Below are 21876 nucleotides of genomic sequence, written 5' to 3' on the forward strand. Positions count from 1 at the left end.
GGTTGGGGGTTGTCCTTTTTCTAGAGAGAAGAGTATGTCTCAAAGGTGTGACCCAGCTTTATCAGTCATTTATACCTTATCAGGTAAAATTGCCTTAAAGGGAACGCTAACTGTTAAAAACTGAGTCTAATCTTTGGGCACCATGGTATAAAGTAGGAGGAGCTGAGCAGATTGATATATAATGTTCTGGGAAAATATTCAGTAGAACTAGTAATTTACTCATTTACTTCTATTAGTAGTCAAGGGGGCGGTCCTATTCACTGATTGACAGCCTTCCCTGAAGATTTATATGAATAAATTACAAGTTCTACTGATGCTTTTCCCACAAAACTATATATCAATCCATTCAGCTTCTCCTGCTCTATAACATGGTGCTTATGGATTGGATTTTAAAAAATAATTTGGGTTCCCTTTAAATGTTTACGGTGGGGGGCATCCCTTTAAGCTTGGACTGGATGAGCTCTGAAGCAATGTCCTCCAAGCTATATCGATTGCAAAACTACAACTCCCATCATGCCCTGACCACCTGTGGCTTTTAGGTCATGATGGGAGTTGTAGTCTAGAGTAGAGGAAGCATTGAGCTGATCAAATTCACGTCTGTTTTTGTTGGTTAGCGTTGGTCGTACCTCTCTCTCCATTGAAGATGATGATGATGGGTTAAAAATCTCCGGGCCCTCCCATCTTAATAAGCCGAACCTTAAGCCTCCTCTAATCCCGTTACATCCAGCCCTAAATACCCACAATCCCAGAGGAAAACAATGGTTTGATTTGGAATCTGATCAATGGCGGTGTGAAGCGTCTGATAAGGCATCCGGCTCTCCTGATGATGAGCGGCTCTCCCGAGACGTCTGGGCTTTTCAACCTAAAGCCGCTTGGATCATTTGCTGTTTAGTAAACTAAGGTTCTGTCTGTTCTTGTCTGGGCTGCGGGGGGCGCCGCCACTTTCATCTCCCATGATGCTGGTTGGGAACCGGAAAGTCCGCATAATACGTATAAGTCTCTTCTCTTACCTTCTTTTTAAATCTTGTCCTAGCTTTTTCAGAAACCAATATAAAGGGGTACTCCGGTGAAAATTGTTTTCTTTCAAATCAACTGGTGTCAGAAAGTTATATAGACTAGTAATTTACTTCTATTTAAAAATCTCCAGTCTTCCAGTACTTATCAGCTGCTGTATGTCCTGCAGGAAGTGGTTTATTCTTTCCAGTCTGATGCAGTGCTCTCTGCTGCCACCTCTGTCCATGTCAGGAACCGTTAAGAGCAGTAGCAAATCCCCATAGAAAACCTCTCCTGCTCTGGACAGTTCCTGTCACGGACAGTGGTGGCAGCACAGAGCACTGTGTCAGACTGGAAAGAATACGCCACTTCCTGCAGGAAATGCAGCAGCTGATAAGTACTGGAAGACTAAAGATTTTTAATTAGAAGTAAATTACAAATCTATATAACTTTCTGAAACCAGTTGATTTGAAAGAAAAAGATTTAACCCTTTAACTATGAAACAGGTGAACATTTACCGACCTAAAAGCTGTTTAATTCTATGTAGCGATTTTAGAGGAACAAAGAGCGTCTCTCACTCTGGAGGACCCAGCATGTCCATATATTACACAGACAGCTTATTGATTTCAGTGGACACTGTGTAATGCCTTGTTTCACCTGTGGTGGTGCTGTAAGGGAAATTTAACACTTCCCTACAGATCGCTGGGGGTCTCACTGTATGGTCGGGGGACTTGTCTAACAAATAGGGATTGTCAAGATGATTATGTGGATCTACTGCAAATTTCATAGCTGCTTTCTTCCAAAAACAGCGCCACCACTGTCCTCAGGTTGTGTGCGGTATTACAACTGTGCTCCATTAACTTTGATAAAACTGAGTTGCAATACCGCACACAAACTGAGGACAGGGGTGGTGCCTTTCTGGAAGGAAGCAGCCATATTTTTTTAATCCTGCATAACTCCCTTAAGGGTTCAGACTGTCTGTCTGTATACAGCACCACAGAGGATGATGGCGATATACAGCTTGTTCTTCTATTTTAAGGTGCATTTCCATGCTTGGACAGAAGAGGGCAGCAAATATATATACGTCTTTCAATATATTGCTGAGGGATTTTTTGTAAACCTGTCCTCTCAGCAGTGCCCCCTATTATGCTGTGGTCACCATCATACACTGGCAATCTGTCCTGGGCATGGTGACTACTGGATAAACCCCAGGGCCAGGCAGAGGACAGGATGTCAGGGGTAAACTGGTCAGCTGCTATATGATAAAATGTGCCACATCAGGCACAGGTCAGGTCTGGTATTGCAGACATTCACTTAGGGTAGAGCTGCAATACCAGACACAACCTATTCACAAAACTGGCGCTGTTTCCTTCAATTTTAGAATCTCATGCAGAAGCCGCTTTTCTATCATTCCATTGAAGACAATGGCGGATAACTGGGAGCAGCAGCTGATACTCATGGTGTAAAGTGAAACCGGCCCAGTTGCCCCTAGCAACCAATCAGATTCCACCTTTCATCCCTCACAGGCTCTTTGGGAAATGAAAGGTGGAATCTGATTGGTTGCTAGGGGCAACGGGGCCTGTTTCACTTTACACCATGCTTGATAAATCTCCCCCATTGTGACAATGATGTGAGGAAACATAGAGACAGATGTAGCAGAGCCGAGTTGATCTTTGCAGATGTAGCAGAGCTCAATGTGTGAGTGAAGCAGATATAGCAGAGCTGACACAGCCCTAATATAGGTTTTTTTTTTTAAATTCTTTTATTCAAATCTGGATATAGTAGAGCTGAGTTAGTAGTTTGGCACAACTCGTATTATAGTGATATGATAGCAGAGCCGGGATACAACTGATTGTACATAATGTAGACGTAGCAGAGTTGAGTGGGTCATTTAGCAGAACTCATTGTGAGGGATGCAGACATAATGTAGCAGAGCTGAGTTGGTAGTTTGGCAGAACTTGTTATATAGTCGTGTGATTCAAAGTTTTCATTCAAGCACGGATATAGCAGAGCTGGGTCGGTCATTTGGGAGGACTCATCGTAAGAGATGCAGACGTAATGTAGCAGAGCTGAGATGGTTATTTGGCAAAACTCATTATATAGTCATATAAGTAAATGTTTGCACCCAAGCATGGATGTAGCAGAGCTGCGCTGGTTCTTAGGTGTATAAGCGATATGATGAAACCTTTTTATGCACGCTACAGTATAGCAGAGCTGAGTTGGCCATAACATAAGCGCTGAAACATTTTAATTCAAGCACGGATGTAGTAGAGCTGAGTTAGTCATATAGGGATGCGATGAGGCGTTGCCATTCGAGCATCAATATAGCAGAGCTGAGTTAGTCATATAGGGATGCGATGAGGCGTTTCCATTCAAGCAGCAATATAGCAGAGCTGAGTTGGTTTTATAGGGATGCGATGAGGCGTTTCCATTCAAGCAGCAATATAGCAGAGCTGAGTTAGTTCTATAGGGATGCGATGAGGTGTTGCCATTCAAGCAGCAATATAGCAGAGCTGAGTTAGTTCTATAGGGATGCGATGACGCGTTTCCATTCAAGCAGCAATATAGCAGAGCTGAGTTGGTCATGTGGCAGGACCTGTAATATAGATGTGATGAAAACTTTTCATTCCAGCAGAGCTGAGTTGGTGATTTGAACTCTCTGGCTGGGTTGCAGGTCTTGGCTGTAAAGTGTTTGATGTCGGCTCCATCTCTGCTGTGCGATGTTTCCTATACCCCCTGTATAGCCGGCGGCGGGGGGGGGGGGGGGGTGGGTGTTACCATCTGTAGGTGCCATTGTGCTCATATATCTGGGGTGCGCAGGGACCGGTGTCAATCATCGCAGGCGTCTACACCCCCCGTATCCAGACATCCAGCAGCTCCTCCAGCTCGCACATAGCGGAGCTCGCAGCGGCGTCTGTCAGCCAGGACCCCGGCAGCCGCTCTCTCCTCTCCAGGACAAAAGCTCGTGTGATCCGTCATTGTGCGGAGGTCAGTGCCCGGGGGTCCCGTCACTTCTTATACCCTGGGGGGGGGGGGGAACCATTCCAGCATGTCCGTAACCCATCGTCATCATCATCCCTGCCACGGGGAGAGGGTCAGCGGGTCCGATGCCACAAAGCAAAACGCTGCAAAATGACAGATTAGGTGACCCGGGGCAAAGTGCGAGAGGCGGACAATAAGTCCCAGCCGCGTGTGATGGCAGCCGCTAACTTCCCTGCCTGGAGTTATTGTCTCCGGGCTGGCACAGAGCGGCGGCTGCCAGGAGAGATGCCAGCTGCCATTGCTTCTCCTAAAGACGTGACTGCACGGAGGTGGCATTATAGCTAGGAGGAGGGAAGTCACCCAGCTTTCCAAGGAGTCTGAGTGGCATCTAACTCTGAGAGAGATATGTATACTGATTATTGTCCCAGTCACCCAGCTTTCCAAGGAGTCTGAGTGGCATGTAACTCCGATATATATATATTCATACACACTGATTATTGTCCCAGTGACCCAGCTTTCCAAGGAGACTGAGTGGCATCCAACACTGAATATATATATATATATATATATACTGATTATTCCCTGGGGGTTGTCACAGTCACCCAGCTTTCCAAGGAGTCTGAGTGGCATCTAACACTGAGAGAGAGAGATATGTATACTGATTATTGTCCCAGTCACCCAGCTTTCCAAGGAGTCTGAGTGGCATGTAACTCCGATAGATATATATATACTGATTATTGTCCCGGTTACCCAGCTTTTCAGGGAGCCTGAGTGGCATCTAACACTGATAGATATATATATATATATACACACTGATTATTGTCCCAATGACCCAGCTTTCCAAGGAGTCTGAGTGGCATCCAACACTGAATATATACTGATTATTGTCAGTCACCCAACTTTCCAAGGAGCCTGAGCGGCATGTAACTTTACATACATATACTGATTATTCCCTGGGGGTTGTCACAGTCACCCTGCTTTCCATAGAGCCTGAGTGGCATGTAACACTGAATATATATACTGATTATTGACACAATATATATATATATATATATCACTCAGCTTTCCATAGACCCTGAGTGACACAAACCAGGATACAGTTATGAGCCATGTATTGGACAGTAAGGTTAATATAAGGGGATGTCACTCCTGTCACTCAGCTTTCCAGGGATCCTGAGCGGCGGCTTACTCTATACTGTGCCGTTGCATCAATAATCATAAAAAAACCTTACTGCAGCGTTCATAGGGGCTATCACTCAGCTTTCCGGGGACCCTGAGAGGCCGGTTACATTATACTGTTCTGTGGGATTCAATAGCATAGACATGCAGAGTTATGTCATTCAGGAACTATAGAAAGCTGGGGGGGACGGGTACTGATGGTGCTCCTTGTCACTCAGCTTTCCCCGGGCCCTGATAGGCATAGAACGTCACACTGTTATGTAAGAGCAAGTATCATAAACCGGCAGATTTCTGTCATTCATACTCTGGGGAAAGCCGGGGAAGAAATGATGATCACTATGAAGCTTATCGGGGTTGTCACTCAGCTTTCTATGGACCCTGAACGGGCAAGGACGGTTCCAGTTTTCTAATCCACTCACTTTGCACAATCACTTGAGACACCACTAACATACACAAACACACATTACTGACACACACACTGACTGACATTACTGACAGACACACAGCACTTACAGCTCAGTCTTCCCCCTCTTCCTATCTGTCGGCTGCTCCCCACACTGTGAGGTAGAGGACCTGCAGGTCATGTGATCAGGTCCTTCACCCTTGCCTCTCTCTGTGCAGGTCCTGCTTCTATGTCTTCTGATGTTCTGCTTTCACCCTGCACAGTGAGGGGGCTGAACATTAGAGCACTGGGCCCTTAGACCATATAAACAACCCCCATCTCCATCATTCAGGGTCTTTGGAAAGCTGGGTGGCTGCCGGAGATGACAAGCATTATACTGATACTGTAAAAGTTAATAAAACTATTGCTATAGATGTCATTCAGGCTCTTAGGAAAGCTGGATAAGAAGTCTTACGGCGCTCATGGGAGTCATCACTCAGCTTTCCACATACCCTGAATGGCGTAAAAGCCTGCAGGGCTACATTACACTAAAGAGGGGTCAGGATCTGCGGAAAGCTGAGTGACTGAGCATGTATCACTATTCAGTGTTTCATATACCACAGCAGATATCCAGAAGCTGAGATACGGGAGCTGTTGGTCAGGAAACAAACAGCCCCCTGTATCTCAGCTTCCTAGAACACTGAAAGTTAAAGGGATTGTCAAAAAAAAAAAAAAAACCACAGCGCCACCCTTGTCCTCAGGTTGGGTGTGGTACTGCAGATATGGATATGTAGCATCATAGAGAAGAATGGACAAGGCTGGGCAGAAGTTTTACTGTCCTTGGACACTGTGATAGTATTCTGTACAAAAGATCTGGTCCTGGCACTATATGGCGGTCTTATATGAACATTGTGTGGGCACTATAGTAGTATGACCTAGTTTGTATATTGCAGTATCATCCTGGCACTATATACGTGTTGTTTGGGCACTATATGGTAGTATTATGTATATGTTATCATGGCACTATATGGTAGTATTATGTATATATTATCCTGGCACTATATGGTAGTATTATGTATATGTTATCATGGCACTATATGGTAGTATTATGTATATGTTATCATGGCACTACATGGTAGTATTATGTATATGTTATCATGGCACTATATGGTAGTATTATTTAAGTGTTATCTTGGCACTATATGGTAGTATTATGTATATGTTATCGTGGCACTATATGGTAGTATTATGTATGTGTTATCATGACACTATATGGTAGTATTATGTATATGTTATCATGGCACTATATGGTAGTATTATGTATATGTTATCCTGGCACTATATGGTAGTATTATGTAAGTGTTATCATGGCACTATATGGTAGTATTATGAATGTGTTATCATGGCACTACATGGTAGTATTATGAATGTGTTATCTTGGCACTATATGGTAGTATTATGTATATGTTATCATGACACTATATGGTAGTATTATGAATGTGTTATCTTGGCACTATATGGTAGTATTATGTATATGTTATCATGACACTATATGGTAGTATTATGTAAGTGTTATCATGGCACTATATGGTGGTATTATGAATGTGTTATCATGGCACTACATGGTAGTATTATGAATGTGTTATCTTGGCACTATATGGTAGTATTATGTATGTGTTATCTTGGCACTATATGGTAGTATTATGTATGTGTTATCTTGGCACTATATGGTAGTATTATGTATTTGTTGTCATGGCACTATATGGTAGTATTATGTATGTGTTATCTTGGCACTATATGGTAGTATTATGTATGTGTTATCTTGGCACTATATGGTGGTAGTATTATGTATATGCAGTATTATGCAGTATTGTTTGGACTTGGTATATTAGTTAGGCACTATATGGCAGCTTTATGTAGGTTACATATTGCAGAAGTATCCTGGCACTATATAAAAGCATTTACTGTATATTATTGGGTACTGGCTGTAATATGTAGGTTGTATATTGTGCACTATATAGCAGTGGTACATAGGCTCTTGGATACTTGTATGATTGTATTATGTGTTGCTTGTTTATTGTTGCTTTATCCTGGCACTATATGGCAGTATTATGTAGGATCCTGATGCAAGTATTAATATAATGTAAGTTAGCTGGATGCTATATGCTACGGTAGTATTATGTAGGTTCTATATTACTGTATTATACTGGCACTATATGGTAGTATTATGTAGGTTCTATATTACTGTATTATACTGGCACTATATGGCAGTATTATGTAGGTTCTATATTACTGTATTATACTGGCACTATATGGCAATATTATGTAGGTTCTATATTACTGTATTATACTGGTACTATATGGCAGTATTATGTAGGCTCTATATTACTGTATTATACTGGCACTATATGGCAGTATTATGTAGGTTCTATATTACTGTATTATCCGGGCACTATATGGCAGTATTATGTAGGTTCTATATTACTGTATTATCCTGGCACAATATGGCAGTATTATGTAGGTTCTATATTACTGTATTATACTAGCACTATATAGCAGTATTATGTAGGTTCTATATTACTGTATTATACTAGCACTATATAGCAGTATAATATGAGTAAAAAATAGATACATAGATACCAATTATTATTTGGATACTATAGGGTTGTATTTGTAGCTTGTATATTACATCATTATCCTGGCACTATAAGGCTCTATTATGTTGGGCTCCTTTGGGGGTATTAACAGTATTATACTGTACATTTGAATACTATATGTTAGTATATGTAGCTTGTATGTTACAGCATTATTCTAGCACTATATGGCAGTGTTATGTAGCCTCTTTATGGCAGTACTAGTAGATACCGGATATTATTTGGACACTATAGGATTGTATTTGTAGCTTGCATATTATAGCATTATCCTGGAACTATATGGCAGTATTATGTAGGATCCTTTTGGGGGTGTTAATAGATACTGTACATTAGTTGGATACTATATGTTGTAGCATTATCTTAGCAGTATATGGCAGTGTTATGTAGGATCTTTGTGTGAGTCTTCATATATAATGTATAATATTTGGATATTATATGGTAGTATTTGTAGCTGGTATATCGCAGCATTACCCTGGTACTATATGGCAGTAGTATTTGTAGCTGGTATATTGCGGCATTATCCTGGTACTATATGGCAGTAGTATTTGTAGCTGTTATATTGCTGCATTATCCTGGTACTATATGGCAGTAGTATTTGTAGCTGGTATATCACGGCATTATCCTGGTACTATATGGCAGTAGTATTTGTAGCTGTTATATTGTTGCAATATTCTGGTACTATATGGGAGTAATATTTGTAGCTGGTATATTACGGCAATATCCTGGTACTATATGGCAGTAGTATTTGTAGCTGGTGTATTGCGGCATTATCCTGGTACTATATGGCAGTAGTATTTGTAGCTGCTATATTGCGGCATTATCCTGGTACTATATGGCAGTAGTATTTGTAGCTGTTATATTGCGGCATTATCCTAGTACTATATGGCAGTAGTATTTGTAGCTGGTATATTGTGGCATTATCCTGGTACTATATGGCAGTAGTATTTGCACTTTCTTTATAGATCCTGTATACTATTTGGACACTATAGGGTTGTATTTGTATCCCTTTAGCTTCCTTTATGACATGTATTCTGTTTCTATAGGACAGTATCACGCTGGGGCAGACTGGTCAGTATTGGCAGTATGGGGGGGTAGGTCAACCACTTGGCAGAACTCAGGGGCGTAACTAGAAATGGCTGGGCCCCATAGCAAACTTTTGATTGGGGCCCGCCCCGCCCGCCCCCTCTCTCGATCGACCACTACGCCATCAACACACTCAGCTCTACACAGGTCCTGTACACCATATAAATTACAGTACAGTTATATCAGGTGACTTACAGGGGACGTCTTCTCTGATCGGAGTTCTTCCCTTTTCATTTTCTTCTCCATCTCCTTCTCCGAGCCACAAATCCACAGAATCTGCCAGAAAAACATATTAGTCTCCTCACTCTGGCACCATCCTCATCTCTCTATACTGCACATCTGCATTGGCCCCTTTACACCCTCATTTAGTGGGAAGGCTGACTCTATGTGATCCCATTTTATTATATGGTCCCCCTCTCTGTCGCCCCTCCTTATAAATAGCCCCCTTATGTTGCCCCCCTTATAGAAGCCCCCCATGCTGTCCCCCTTATAGATGCCCCCCATGTTGTCCCCTAATAAATGGTCCCCTATGTTGCCCCCCCTATAGATGGCCCCTCCTATGTTGTCCCTTTATAGATGTTCCCCTCTCCCCCAATGTTGTCCCTTTATAATATCCCTCTCCCCTATGTTGTGCTCCTCTCCCCTATGTTGTCCCCTTATAGATGGCCCCCTCTCCCCCTTCCTTATAGATGTCCCCCTCTCCCCCCTCCCTTATAGATGTCCTCCTCTCCCCCCTCCCTTATAGATGCCCCCTTCTCCCTCCCTTATAGATGTCCCCCTCTCCCCCCCCCCTTCCTTATAGATGGCCCTCTCCCCCCCTTCCTTATAGATGCCCTCCTCTCCCCCCCTTCCTTATAGATGCCCTCCTCTCCCCCCCTTCCTTATAGATGCCCTCCTCTCCCCCCTTCCTTATAGATGCCCTCCTATCCCCCCCTTCCTTATAGATGTCCTCCTCTCCCCCCTTCCTTATAGATGCCCTCCTCTCCCCCCCTTCCTTATAGATGCCCTCCTCTCCCCCCTCCCTTATAGATGTCTCCCTCTCCCCCCCTTCCTTATAGATGCCCTCCTCTCCCCCCCTTCCTTATAGATGCCCTCCTCTCCCCCCTCCCTTATAGATGTCTCCCTCTCCCCCCTTCCTTATAGATGCCCTCCTCTCCCCCCCTTCCTTATAGATGCCCTCCTCTCCCCCCTCCCTTGTAGATGGCCCTCTCCCCCCCTTCCTTATAGATGCCCTCCTCTCCCCCCCTTCCTTATAGATGCCCTCCTCTCCCCCCTTCCTTATAGATGCCCTCCTATCCCCCCCCTTCCTTATAGATGCCCTCCTATCCCCCCTTCCTTATAGATGCCCTCCTCTCCCCCCCTTCCTTATAGATGCCCTCCTCTCCCCCCTCCCTTATAGATGTCTCCCTCTCCCCCCCTTCCTTATAAATGCCCTCCTCTCCCCCCCTTCCTTATAGATGCCCTCCTCTCCCCCCTTCCTTATAGATGCCCTCCTATCCCCCCCTTCCTTATAGATGCCCTCCTCTCCCCCTTCCTTATAGATGCCCTCCTCTCCCCCCCTTCCTTATAGATGCCTCTTCTCCCCCCCTTCCTTATAGATGCCCTCCTCTCCCCCCCTTCCTTATAGATGCCCTCCTCTCCCCCCCTTCCTTATAGATGCCCTCCTCTACCCCCCTTCCTTATAGATGCCCTCCTCTCCCCCCCTTCCTTATAGATGCCCTCCTCTCCCCCCTTCCTTATAGATGCCCTCCTATCCCCCCCCTTCCTTATAGATGCCCTCCTATCCCCCCTTCCTTATAGATGCCCTCCTCTCCCCCCCTTCCTTATAGATGCCCTCCTCTCCCCCCTCCCTTATAGATGTCTCCCTCTCCCCCCCTTCCTTATAAATGCCCTCCTCTCCCCCCCTTCCTTATAGATGCCCTCCTCTCCCCCCTTCCTTATAGATGCTCTCCTATCCCCCCCTTCCTTATAGATGCCCTCCTCTCCCCCTTCCTTATAGATGCCCTCCTCTCCCCCCCTTCCTTATAGATGCCTCTTCTCCCCCCCTTCCTTATAGATGCCCTCCTCTCCCCCCCTTCCTTATAGATGCCCTCCTCTCCCCCCCTTCCTTATAGATGCCCTCCTCTCCCCCCCTTCCTTATAGATGCCCTCCTCTCCCCCCCTTCCTTATAGATGCCCTCCTCTCCCCCCCTTCCTTATAGATGCCCTCCTCTCCCCCCCCCTTCCTTACAGATGCCCTCCTCTCCCCCCCTTCCTTATAGATGTCTCCCTCTCCCCCCCTTCCTTATAGATGTCTCCCTCTCCCCCCCTTCCTTATAGATGCCCCCCTCTCCCCCCCTTCCTTATAGATGCCCTCCTCTCCCCCCCTTCCTTATAGATGCCCTCCTCTCCCCCCCTTCCTTATAGATGCCCTCCTATCCCCCCCTTCCTTATAGATGCCCTCTTCTCCCCATCCCCCTCAGTCTTAAAATTAAGCAGGCAAAACGCAGGTTGGCTTTATACGATTGTTCTGCGTTAAAATACGCAATTGCGTATTTTTGAAGCGTGAAGCTACATGCGTTTTTCGCACAGGTTGTTAACAACTGATGCTTTGCTAACAACAAGCTTCACGCTTCAAAAATACGCAATTGCGTATTTTAACGCAGAACAATCGTATAAAGCCAACCTGTGTTTTGCCTGCTTATTTTTAAGACTGATTCACGCAGCAAATACGTCAAGTGGGTTTGTACCCTACAACGTGCTCCCCCGTCGAGCCTTTTTCCTGTCAGTCCCCCGTCTGATGCGCGGCTGCCGGGGGTGTCGCGTCCTATCCTCGACAGCGCGCGTATCATAGAGCTCTCTGTGGGCTTGTGCTGCGGCCGCGACTTCCGGCACACAGAGAGCTCTATGATACGCGTGCTGCCGGGGATAGGACGCGACACCCCCGGCAGCCGCGCATCAGACGGGGGACTGACAGGAGCCCTGTCGGTTGGTCCTGTGCTCCTCCTGGCCCAGTGACTCCTTTTCCCTATGGTTGGGGAAAGGAGTCGCCGGGTCAGGAGGAGCACGGGACCCGCGTCACGGGCCCCCTGATGCGGCGGGGCCCCGTAGCAGCCGCTATGGCTGCTACGGCGGTAGTTCCGCCAGTGGCAGAACTATTACTAGACTCTGTATTACTCCCTAAAGAGAAATGTAGACGTCGGGATTGACAATTGTTTCTCAATATACTGGTGATGTTTGGCCAGACAGGAGGACGACAAGGGGTTAATTGTCACCGGCATTTATATTGTTATACTGAGGGAGTGGGGGGGGGGGGGAGATAACAACAGAAAGAACAAAGGATAAAACATATTGGGGAAGATTTAACAAAAATGGTGTAAAGTGAAACAGGCCCAGTTGCCACTAGCAACCAATCAGATTTCACCTTTCATTCCTCACAGACTCTTTGGAAAATGTAAGGTGGAATCTGATTGGTTGCTAGGGGCAACTGAGCCAGTTTCACCTCACACCATGTTTGATAAATCTCCCCCATAGTGATTCTGGTGATAGTGATGGATGTCCCGGGTCTACTCGGCCCACTGATAGTGATGGAGGTGACCTGAGATTCAAAGGAATTGTCCATTTTAGAACAAATGTTAATAAAACGGAGCTCATGGTTGGTCCTGTTTTCAGGATTACAGAGCGTCCCCTTGCTCTGGAGGACCTGTCCTGCATTACACAATGTAATAAAGAGATTATTTAGAATCTGTCAAAAACAGCGCCACCCCTGCCCTCAGGCTGTATGCGGTGTTACAACACAGCTCCATTCTTTTCAATAAAGCGGAGCTGCAATACCGCACCCAAACTGAAGGCAAAAGTGGCACTGCTTCTAGAAAAAAGTCACCAATCTGTTTCCAAACCTGGATAACCCCTTTAATTTGTATGTTCTTTCATTTTCCTTTGTTGGGGCTAAAGAAACAGAGAAGACGTTATCTTTCCAATCTATAAGGAACCTACATTAGGGCAAAGAGGGTTTCTATCTCTGGAGCAGGGCCGGACTGGGACTGAAACTTGGCTCTGGCATTTCCAAGCACACAGGCCCACTTGCTGTGGGGTGCTTTTGGTGTCCTGGTTTCCTGGGATGGCCCTGGAGTGATGGACAGTCCAACATTGACCTTCTGAGGGCCAATCACACCTTCCTTCTACAGTAGGGAAGGGAGTCAACGAGCCAGGACGAAGATGGGACCAGCCCACAGAGAGTAACGGGTTATAGGGCAATTGCCCTATATTCCAGATGGCCAGTCCAGCCCTGCTCTGGAGCAAATACACTGATTTCACTAAGAACCCTGTAATACTCCATCTTCCCTCCGGAGGTGCTGTAGGTAAACTAACCACCTGTTGTTAAGTTGCCAAACAGTTTACAGCTGATCTCTGGAGGTCACTATTAGAGGATATGTGTTGTATGTTTCCCGTATAACAGTGACTGTCATGTTTACAGCGCTTTTCACAATCATCTTGATTAATTGTGAGTAATTTAAGTCTTGTCAAAGTGAAAAGGCGAAGGCGCTCGGAGGACGCTCCTCGCTGACAGAGGCCGGCGAGTGCTCGGCTGATGTTGTCAGGGAGGCGGCTGATCTATAATTGAAAAGTGAGTGTGATGAGAGTGCGTGTGCGAGCAAGGATTTCCAGCCATAAATATCATCATGCCGTGACATCCAGCTATTAAAATCTCACTAACCGAAACATATGCCGCAGTTAATGAGGTCGGGGGGGGGGTGTTTGCTCTGCCGCGCCGAACAAAACGCCCGCCACCGCATAATCAGGGGGGAAACTGCACAGGTCAGACGACGCCAGTATCCAGGAAAAAGTGTAAAACAGGCAGAATTCTCCAGGTTTTTCCCTTCATTTACTGTTCTAAATGTAAAGTCTGCGTCCCCTGAGGAACACGTCTTGTCTGCTTTCCTGTATGGAGATGGTTTAAAGGGGTGCTCCAGCAAAAAAAAAATCCCGTTTCAAATCAACTGGTGTCAGAAAATTATATAGATTTATAATTTACTTCTATTTAAAAATCTCCTGTCTTCCAGTACTTATCAGCTGATGTATGTCCTGCAGGAAGTGGTGTATTCTTTCCAGTCTGACACAGTGTTCTCTGCTGCCACCGCTGTCTATGTCACAGTAGCAAATCCCCATAGAAAACCTTTCTTCCTCTGGACAGTTCCTGACATGGACAAAGGTGGCAGCAGAGAGCACTGTGTCAGACTGGAAAGAATATACACCACTTCCTGCAGGACATACAACAGCTTATAAGTATTGTATAGCCCTATTTGGTCACTGTATGGCGCTATTTATGTACTGTATAGCACTATTATTTATGTGCTGTATAGTACTATTATTTAGGTACTGTATAGCCCTATTTAAGGACTATATGGCTTTGTTATTTATGTACTGTTTAGCCCTATTTGGTCACTTTATGGCACTGTTATTTATGTACTGTATAGCACTGTCTGGGTACTATATGGCAATGTTAATTGTTTACTGTATAGCCCTATTTGGTCACTATATAGCACTGTTATTTATTTCTTTATTGTATAGTCCTATTTGGGCACTATATGGCGCTGTTATTTATGTACTGTATTGCACTATTTTGGGCACTATATGGCACTTGTACTTACTGTATAGCACTGTCTGGGTACTATATGGCTGTCTTAACTGTTTACTGTATAGCCCTATTTGGGTACTGTATAGCACTGTTTTTAAGAACTGTATAGCCCTATTTGAGCACTATATTGCACTGTTATTTATGCACTGTATAGCACTATTATTTATGTACTGTATAACCCTATTTAAGCACTTTATGGCACTGTATTTATGTACTGTACAGCACTATTTGAGCACTATATGGCACTGTTATTTATGCACTGTATAATGCTATTTGAGCACTATGTGGCACTGTTATTTATGTACTGTACAGCACTATTTGAGCACTTTATGGTACTGTTTTTTCTGTACTGTATAGCACTATTTGAGCACTTTATGACGCTGTTATTTATGCACTGTATAACGCTATTTGAGCACTTTATGGTACTGTTATTTCTGTACTGTATAACGCTATTTGAGCACTTTATGGTACTGTTATTTATGTACTGTATAACCCTATAAGGGCTCTATATGTCATCTGTTTTCTATATAGCACCATCATGTAGACCATGTATATCAGTATTATGTAGACACACTATCACAGTATTATTTAGTCACAATGCGGCCTTCTAACTTCATGACTATAGGAAAGAATTGGAACAGGCCTCCACACACCTCCATCTTCACCCCATCTGACCTTTCACCCCTCCGCCATCTTGAATATTTCAAACCAAACCCGATAGCGTTAGCGTTCGAGCATCTTGAAAAAAAAAAAAGACCCAATTCTCCCCAATAAAAACGTCTGAATTCTGACGCCTGCCGTCAATTTGTGATCGAAAATTTTTTTTCTTTTCTTTTTTTTTTAAAGACTCAATTAGGGACGGGCTCCTGTTTCCAGCGGCTGACGGTAATTATGTCGGCTGGGGGGGAGGGGGGGGGGAACTTACCTTCTGTTGAGAAACACAAAGCTCTGTCATTGAAGTGCTGCTTTTTAGCAACATTTAAAGGCTTGTCGCTTGTCATGTGTGGGCATGTAAAATTAATTTTCTTTTTTATCTCGCCTGAAAAAAAAAAAAAGGAAAAAAAAACATCCATTAATACAAAGGAGGACGGCAGGAAGAAAAAAAGGATTGTTTATAGCGAATTTTTTTAAAAAAATTTTTGTAAGTTTTTTTGTATTAACTCCTTCATGTCTATAGAAAAAAATCCGCGTTGGATAATGATAATAAGGATATAAGGATAATGAGAAACTGCGGCAAGTGCCAACCCCTCTACGCTATATGTGGCAATCAAATCCCCCCCCCCACACACCCCGCCGATGGCGATTTCTCACATTGCTTACGTGTGAATCAGTTGCATCTTCTTCTTTTTTTTTTTTAGGATTTCGAGAAGGGGAGTGTGTTGTAGACGGAAAAGATGTCATACTTGTCTCTCATCGGGGTGGGAAGATAGCAGGGACAGCCGTACGAAAATAAAAGCAGGACGGCACGGCGACGATGGCGTACACCCACTCGCACATCATGGCATCCAGAAGGCATCCGCCAAGTCGAGTCATTATTGAAGTAGACGAGTACAGCTCCAACCCCACACAGGCGTTCACCTTCTACAACATCAACCAGGGACGATTCCAGCCGCCCCATGTGCAGATGTGAGTAACCCCCCCGCCAGATGTGCATCCTCAGCCTCTGGTGGTTGTTATACTGATGGAGGGGGGATGGGGGGGCTTACATGGGACTGCAGGGGAACCGACTGCACCCACTCTCAGGATTGTTAGGAAGCTCTGGAGAAACTCTTCTACTTTTATCCGTGTCAAGTGTCATCTGACCAGGTATCATAACCCGCAGGAATACAGGGACTGGAACCAGGATGACCTCTCCATTTATTCTAGGGATGTAGGAAGCTTTATACAAGTTCATGAAGATTATCTATCTATCTATCTATCTATCTATCTATCTATCTATCTATCTATCTATCTATCTATCTCCTATCTATCTATCTATCTATCTATCTATCTATCTATCTATCTCCTATCTATCTACCTCATATCTATCTATCTATCTATCTATCTATCTATCTATCTATCTATCTACTATCTATCTATTATCTATCTATCTATCTATCTATCTATCTATTTCCTATCTATCTATCTATCTATCTATCTATCTACCTCATATCTATCTATCTATCTATCTATCTACTATCTATCTATTATCTATCTATCTATCTACTATCTATCTATTATCTATCTATCGATCTATCTCCTATCTCCTATCTATCTATCTATCTATCTATCTATCTATCTATTATCTATCTATCTATCTATCTATCTATCTATCTATCTATCTATCTATTATCTATCTATCGATCTATCTCCTATCTATCTATCTATCTATCTATCTATCTATCTACTATCTATCTATTATCTATCTATCGATCTATCTTCTATCTATCTACTATCTATCTATCTATCTATCTATCTCCTATCTATCTATCTATCTATCTATCTATCTCCTATCTATCTATCTATCTATCTATCTATCTATCTATCTATTATCTATCTATCTATCTCCTATCTATCTATCTATCTATCTATCTATCTATCTATCTATCGATCTATCTCCTATCTATCTCCTATCTATCTATCTATCTATCTATCTATCTATCTATCTATCTCCTATCTATCTATTATCTATCTATCTATCTATCTATCTATCTATCTATCTATCTATCTATCTATCTCCTATCTATCTATCATCTATCTATCTATCTATCTATCTATCTATCATCTATCTCCTATCTATCTATTATCTATCTCCTATCTATCTATCTATCTATCTATCTATCTATCTATCTATCTATCATCTATCTCCTATCTATCTATTATCTATCTCCTATCTATCTACCTATCTATCTATTATCTATCTTTCTATCTATCTATCTTTCTATCTATCTATCTATCTATCTATCTATCTTTCTTTCTATCTATCTATCTATCTATCTATCTATCTATTATCTATCTCCTATCTATCTTTCTATCTATCTATCTATCTATCTATCTATCTATCTATCATCTATCTATCTATTATCTATTTATCTTCTATCTATCTCTTTAAAATATTGATTGATCCATGGATAGATAAATTAGACACAGATTGGAGATGATAGATAGATAGATAGATAGATAGATAGATAGATAGATAGATAGATAGATAGATAGATAGATAGATAGATGGAAGATAGGAGATAGATAGATAGATAGGAGATAGATAGATAGATAGATAGATAGATAGATGGAAGATAGGAGATAGATAGATAGGAGATAGATAGATAGATAGGAGATAGATAGATAGATGATAGATAATAGATAGATAGATAGATAGATAGAAAGATAGATAGATAGGAGATAGATAATAGATAGATAGATAGGAGATAGATAATAGATAGATAGATAGATACTCTTAAATGAGTACTCCATTGGATTTTTTTCGCTGTTCTTCCAGAGTTCAATGATTGTTGTGTTTTGTTGGTCTACTTTTCATTGCCCCTGGTAGCCAGAATCCTGCTCCACAATGACGAGGGGCAAATACCCAGAAACAGCTGTCTGTGAATGGTTTCCTAGCCTTAGTAACCCTTGTCTTATGTCGTTACACTCACCACAGAGTTAGACTTTGACTTGTAGGGGACACCCTGGTGTTTCCCTATTTAGGTCCCAAAGCTCGCAACAGAGCGAGGACCTGAGGGACTACGTACCGGGGTGGTTTGGTGCTCTCCCCACTAGGAGGCACCCCTTGGCAATGGGCTTCTTTCTCTGGAGAGAGGGATATCTGGCTATTGCCGTGTTTTGAGACTCATAACTGAGGCTCCACGGACCCCTTCTTTGCATAGATAGATAGATATATAGATATATAGTAGATAGATAGGAGATAGATAGATAGATAGATAGATAGATAGGAGATAGATAGATAGGAGATAGATAGATAGGAGATAGATAGATAATAGATAGATAGATAGATAGATAGATAGATAGATAGGAGATGGATGGATAGATAGATAGATAATAGATAGATAGATAGATAGATAGGAGATAGATAGATAGGAGATAGATAGGAGATAGATAGATAGATAGATAGGAGATAGATAGATATATAGATAGATAGATGATAGATAGATAGATAGATAGATAGATAGATAGATAGATAGATAGATAGATAGGAGATAATAGATAGATAGATAGATAGATAGATAGATAGATAGATAGATAGATAGGAGATAGATAGATAATAGATAGATAGATAGATAGATAGATAGATAGATAGATAGATAGGAGATAGATAGATAATAGATAGGAGATAGATAGATAGATAGATAGATAATAGATAGATAGATATTAGATAATAGATAGATAGATAGATAATAGATAGATAGGAGATATATAGATAGATAGATATTAGATAATAGATAGATAGGAGATAGATAGATAGATAGATAGATAGATAGATAGGAGATAGATAGATAGATAGATAGATAGATAGATAGATAGATAGATATTAGATAATAGATAGATAGATAGATAGATAGATTAATAGATAATAGATGTTCCATTCCTCGGCTATGATGACCACAGTAGTTACAGACCTGATGATTTTCTCTCCTTTGGACGCTCCCTGTAATTACTGAGCACAGTAGTAAATAATCCCCCTCCTCTCGGGCGGCGGTGGTGTCTGCGCTGGGAGCGATGCAGGGAGGCTGTAATGAAAGTTTATATCTTGTATTTTTGCCGCCATTTGCTCGGCTGTCGGAATGATGGAATATAAAATCATCATCTGACACCGTCAGGAGTTATTGTTCTGGATGTTTGGAAACATATTTATTATGCTCCATAAATATCTGTGAGCGCTGTGGTGATAAATACAGGATAAAGCAGAAGTGATGCTCGCCTGTCAGCCCGGATGGAAGCGGGAGGGATGGCTCTGCGGCGGATACCGGAATAGTCGTATTTTATACAAACACTAGATTTATTTATATATCGTTTATTCATGTTAAATTAACAAAAATATTTGTGAATGAAGCTCCGCCCCCATGTCTATTGTAACGGTGGAGATGTAACTGGAGGCTCCGGGGCCTCAATGTACAGTCTATATCAGGACCCCCCCTGCCCTAACCCAATGCATGGAAAAGGGTATAAAATGTATACTTATAGACATAATAGGGAGTTTAGGGGCCCAGACTACTTTCCAGATAGTACCATAGAGGCACACCAGGTAGGCAGGTGGTGGTACATAAAGTAAAAGTATATTAATATTCGGGTGGTTGCCTCAAACAAGTTGGATCTAAAGTCAGTGTCCGTCAACCTGTAGCTGTCCAGATGTGGTAAAACTAAGTCCCAACATGGCCTACCCCATAACAAATCACAGGGGCCCACCATAATAGTGAAAGCTTAAAGGGGTATTCTGCTCAAATATAACTTTTGATATGTTGCTGCCCATGGTGAGACTAACAATTCCTTTCATACTTGTTATTATCTATTCAGTCTCCTTTCCCCAATTCTGAGCTGCTGCTTTCTGCTGAAGACACAAAAATCTGTGTGTGTGCTTTTCTCTCTGTCCCTTCCTCCTCCCCCCTCCCTTCTGAGACAAGTCCCTGGCAGGCATTATCTGCAACATTGTAGCTTCTTTGTAATGCTGGGAGGGTTAATCTGAGGTCAAGTTACTGATGAATTCACTGTGATTATCCAATCCAGCATTACAAAGCAGCTACAATGTTGCAGATACAGCCTGCCAGGGACTTGTTTACATCAGCCATCTCAGAAGGGAGGAGGGAGGAGGGGGAGATGGAGAGAAAGGCTCACACACAGATTTTTGTGTTCAGCAGAAAGCAGCAGCTCAGAACTAGATGAAGGAGACTGAATAGATACTTACAAGTCTAAAAGGTATTGTTAGTCTCACCCTGGGCAGCAACATATCAAAAGTTATCTGTGAGCGGAATACCCCTTTAAAAGGAGAGTAATTACAAAGAGTGTCTCTCCCTCCGGAGGACCTGTCCTGTCCTTGATTACACAGACAACCCATTGATGTGAATGAGCACTGTGTAATGCTGCATTCCCCCTATGGTGGCGCTGCAGGGACACCTAACACTTAATGCTAGGCCTCCTACCAATCAGATGACTGTTCTGTAACTTATGTTTGAAGCATGAGAGCTGCAACTACGGGGGTCTTCCATAGGAAAACCCTTTAAATCTTTATTCCCTTGGAAATTACTTATCCACGTCATTTGCTGGAAATTCCCTTTAAGAGGGGTCCCCCGATAAGTGGGTCTCTTAACCTTAGTGCCAGGTCCCCGCTGCTTTCATCCATCTCTGGCAGAATTCCTTCCCTCTCTTATTAATAGATCCCCCACAGAGGAATTATTGAATTCCCTCTAGGTGCAGGTTAATCATCTCGGAGAAGCTGTAATTAACCCCGTCAGAGCAGCGGCCTCCGATACCGGGGACTCACAGTAATGAGAACCCCGACGCTCCTTGTGGTAACGGAGTAAATTATCACCAATTACACCGCAATGTGCCGCGTCTTCATCAACAGCCTCTTGTTAGACGCTGCGCTCAGTTATTATTCAGGAACCAAGGCTTTCATATCCTGCCAGACTCATTACTGCTCTTAAAGGGGCCACCCCACCGGAATATTCTAGAAGATAGATAGATAGATAGATAGAAAGAAAGAAAGAAAGAAAGAAAGAAAGAAAGAAAGAAAAGACAAAAGGTGCAACAGCAACCCACAGGTGCAAGGGCTTACCATATATACTTCTCCCAGCGTACACACGTTAAATACCTGCTCTGTAGATAGTAAAAATTTAAATATAATTTTTTTTTATAGAAAAGTGAGGATCTTAGCAAACTATTTGATCAGAGTGTACCATGTCACCACGAGCAGGTGTTTACCGTGTGTACGCTGGGAGGAGTATATAGGGTAAACCCTTGCACATGTGGGTTGCTGTTGCACCTTTTGTTTTTTG

At 42.9% G+C, this 21876-nt stretch overlaps 1 protein-coding gene across 4 annotated transcripts in view; it reads left to right on the plus strand.

Moving 5' to 3' along the window:
- Window positions 1–2187: 2187 nt before the first annotated feature.
- MPPED1 (metallophosphoesterase domain containing 1) overlaps window positions 2188–21876 on the plus strand; it is a 47734-nt gene continuing 28045 nt past the window's right edge. Inside the window, exons 1-2 of one of the 4 annotated variants that reach the window (XM_069952552.1) lie at window positions 2188–2232; window positions 16249–16516. In XM_069952552.1, coding sequence (XP_069808653.1) covers window positions 16365–16516 — 152 coding nt within the window. In that variant the 5' untranslated portion in view covers window positions 2188–2232; window positions 16249–16364. Of the gene's footprint in view, window positions 2233–2610; window positions 2692–3767; window positions 3982–12764; window positions 12846–16248; window positions 16517–21876 lie in introns of those variants that run through there. The other 3 variants (XM_069952537.1, XM_069952543.1, XM_069952528.1) reach the window with 3 other exon arrangements.

The sequence above is a fragment of the Dendropsophus ebraccatus genome, chromosome 1 (assembly GCF_027789765.1).
Source record: "Dendropsophus ebraccatus isolate aDenEbr1 chromosome 1, aDenEbr1.pat, whole genome shotgun sequence".
NCBI classification, from domain to species: domain Eukaryota; kingdom Metazoa; phylum Chordata; class Amphibia; order Anura; family Hylidae; genus Dendropsophus; species Dendropsophus ebraccatus.